Here is a 2,869-nt window from a genome sequence, read left to right on the forward strand (position 1 = left end):
ATTCATTGATGAATAGATAGCTTTTACCTTTTGATTTTTTTTTTTGTCCCATTACAAATGTATATACTCTCACTTTCGATCAATTTAACACATCCTGCCGAGGAAAAAAGAAAAAAAAGAAAATAATCATACTGGCCCCAAATATTTTGCACAGTAGTGTCATTTGCAGCAAAGTATTTTGTCTTTTTTTCTAGCTTGAAATACATCAGTTCTTAAAACTTTACAAATACTTTTAAAAAGTAACTGAAATATCTTTAGTTTACAAAAATCACTTGAATCAAACTGAAAACCACTGCATCATTTCACTGTCAAACCAAAGATTTATATACCAATAACCAAATTACTATAATGTGTTGAGGACTCTTCTGTAATCGACAATAAATACACAGTTTGAATGTGAGAATATTTATATTTACAGACAAAAGCCACACCTCAGAACAGTAATAATAATAATAAAAAAGATATGTTGCAACTTAAATGAATTTTTGCCTTGGTTCACCAAGCATAACGCCACCCTCTTTCATAGCTGTCCAGAATGTCTGATTCTGCAGTGGGGGAAAAATGGCTTGAATTAGTCTATACATTTTCATCATTAATGTATAATACCTAAAAAGTATTGAAAAACTCACCGACTCTGATCGAAACTTCCACGGAACCTCTCGATAAACAATGCGTGTGATGCCTGCTTCACGACACCGCTGAGCAAGCACCTCACCTACGGCACGACAAGCTGCTACAGAGCGTGTGGAGCCCAGCTCACGCTTCAATGCCCACTCCTTCGTGGAGCAGGACAGCACTGGATGTACTGAGTCACTTGAGTACACCTCAGCTGTGATGTGATGCTGTGTGCGCCTGAACACCAACCTGAGGGAGGAACGGTACAGAACAAAATAGCATCAGTTCAATATTCATGCACAGTGTACATTTGTTTTTCTATCTGGAAAAGGCTTTTAAAGCAGCACTATATAACTTTTTCTGTGTTCAAAATTTGCAAAATGTATATAATGAGCGAGTACGTCGTTAATTCATCTTCCAAACCGCGTTGTTGTCTTATTCCGAATCACTACGGTACACTTATAATAAGTACTTATAGTTGAACTATTGTAGCCTGGTCAGGTCGTCACCGCTGCGGAGTAACACACACCTGCGTGAATCGCCATAGACATAAACTTAGAGAAGTAGCTCCGGTTGGAATGTTCTTCCGCGGGATGTGTGCAGTTCTGTTTATTAACCGCTAGAGCGCCAAAAGTTACATAGTGCTGCTTTAAGATGCTGTTATTAGAGCTGTGCTCAGCAAAACTTTGTAGATGTTTTATTATTCACATCTAGCTCTAGACCTTGGGATGCTTACAAACCTGTGATAATATTGTCTAGAGGGCCACACTGTAGCCCAGCCTCGATCCTTCACTGCCAGGGCCATCTGTTCCAGGTTTCTTGGGTTTCGGTTAACAAATGTTTTACCGATGGCTTCATTATCACTAATCACTGGTTCTGGCTCAGGTGCTGTCTGACTGTATTTCCGAGCTGGTGGGAAGAGACACATCATAAATATTGTTCATGAATTAAATCTACAGATTCCTTGAGAGGTTTAAACCATGTGATGCTGTTGTATTTGCTCACCACATCTGTGTGTTGAAATGGAACCGTCTCTAATTTTTAAGTGCAGACTATTTGAGTTTATTCTGGATTCTTTTACACACAGACACACATTATTTTGTATGTGGAGGATGTGTGGAAAAATATAGCCGTTAAAGAGCTGTTCAATGTAAAACAAATAAAATGATTAACTATTTCTGTCAATCAAATAAATGATAATGGTGACCACTGAAACTCATTTGCACAAAATGTCAAATTCCCTTATATGAACTGTAAACGAAGGAATATTTTAAGTGAATGAATTGTTCACAAGTCATCCAGTTGTTATATAAAAAATAAGATAGTTTTCAATTACATGTTAGGTATGATAGATCAATTTTGCTGGTGAAAAAAAAAAGAAGAAAAAGAAGTCAATTTGAGGGGGGCAATTTTTGAAATAGTTAAGGAATCTTTCTGATGAATGGACTCAAGATTCGAGTCACTGGGATGAATCAAAATCATATTAATATTAAATCAGTTGTTTTCTTTTGCTATTTTATTTACTTTAGGTCAAAAAAAGGATTGTTCTCTGAAATTAGAAAAAAAGAGATACTCACTATACAGAGCAGATTGTGTCTACAAATCTACTGCTTTAAACTCGTTCTGTGTCACCCGTATTAATGTAAACACATGCAGCAGAGAGTAAACTGATATAGTTGAAGGGCCTAGATCTGTTACTTACATGATTGACAGTGAATCCACGCCGCTGCAGCCGTAGATCTCTGACATTGACCCAGCAGCGTGCGAACACTACGGCAAACATCACTGAACAAAGCCATTTGACAGCTGTACACAATACCTTTAATTCTGGTGACAAATTATAATTGTTGTTTCTGTACAAACGGAGACAGCATGACCCTTCGTATATAATTAAAACGATTTTAGCACTTTCTAGTGCGCAGCCATTTTGATGTCACACTAAAACTGTTCCGTGTTTCCAGAGGAAAGGTTTGGAGTTCACATGGGTTCCGCTTAGAAATCCTTAAAAATAACGAAAATTATAACATTTTTAATTAAAAAAAAAAAATCAATAAGAAGGAGACTTAAGGTATTTAATTAAACATTCGTTAAGATCCTTAAACCACAATTATTAAAATGGTAGAGTAATCAGTTATTATTATGCTGTCCACAAGATGGCACAAGTACACTTCATTCAAGTAAAGAAACCTGCTGTATCCAGAGCTACACTAAAGTAATAAAAAGTGCCATCATGGATTTTTGTCCACGTATTATG

The 2,869-nt window shown here is 36.5% G+C and overlaps 1 protein-coding gene across 1 annotated transcript; it reads right to left on the bottom strand.

Moving 5' to 3' along the window:
- Positions 1-356: 356 nt before the first annotated feature.
- mrpl18 (mitochondrial ribosomal protein L18) lies at positions 357-2,565 on the bottom strand. Its single transcript, XM_016552401.1, has 4 exons — positions 2,318-2,565; positions 1,356-1,524; positions 630-864; positions 357-545 (listed from the first exon to the last, which is right to left on the bottom strand). Exons 1-4 carry the CDS (start codon positions 2,412-2,414, stop codon positions 474-476), a joined length of 573 nt encoding a protein of 190 aa, XP_016407887.1. The 5' UTR covers positions 2,415-2,565; the 3' UTR covers positions 357-473.
- Between the last annotated feature and the right edge of the window lie 304 nt (positions 2,566-2,869).

This window comes from Sinocyclocheilus rhinocerous, unplaced genomic scaffold, assembly GCF_001515625.1.
Source record: "Sinocyclocheilus rhinocerous isolate Xijiao unplaced genomic scaffold, SAMN03320098_v1.1 scaffold584, whole genome shotgun sequence".
In the NCBI taxonomy this organism is placed as follows: Eukaryota; Metazoa; Chordata; class Actinopteri; order Cypriniformes; family Cyprinidae; genus Sinocyclocheilus; species Sinocyclocheilus rhinocerous.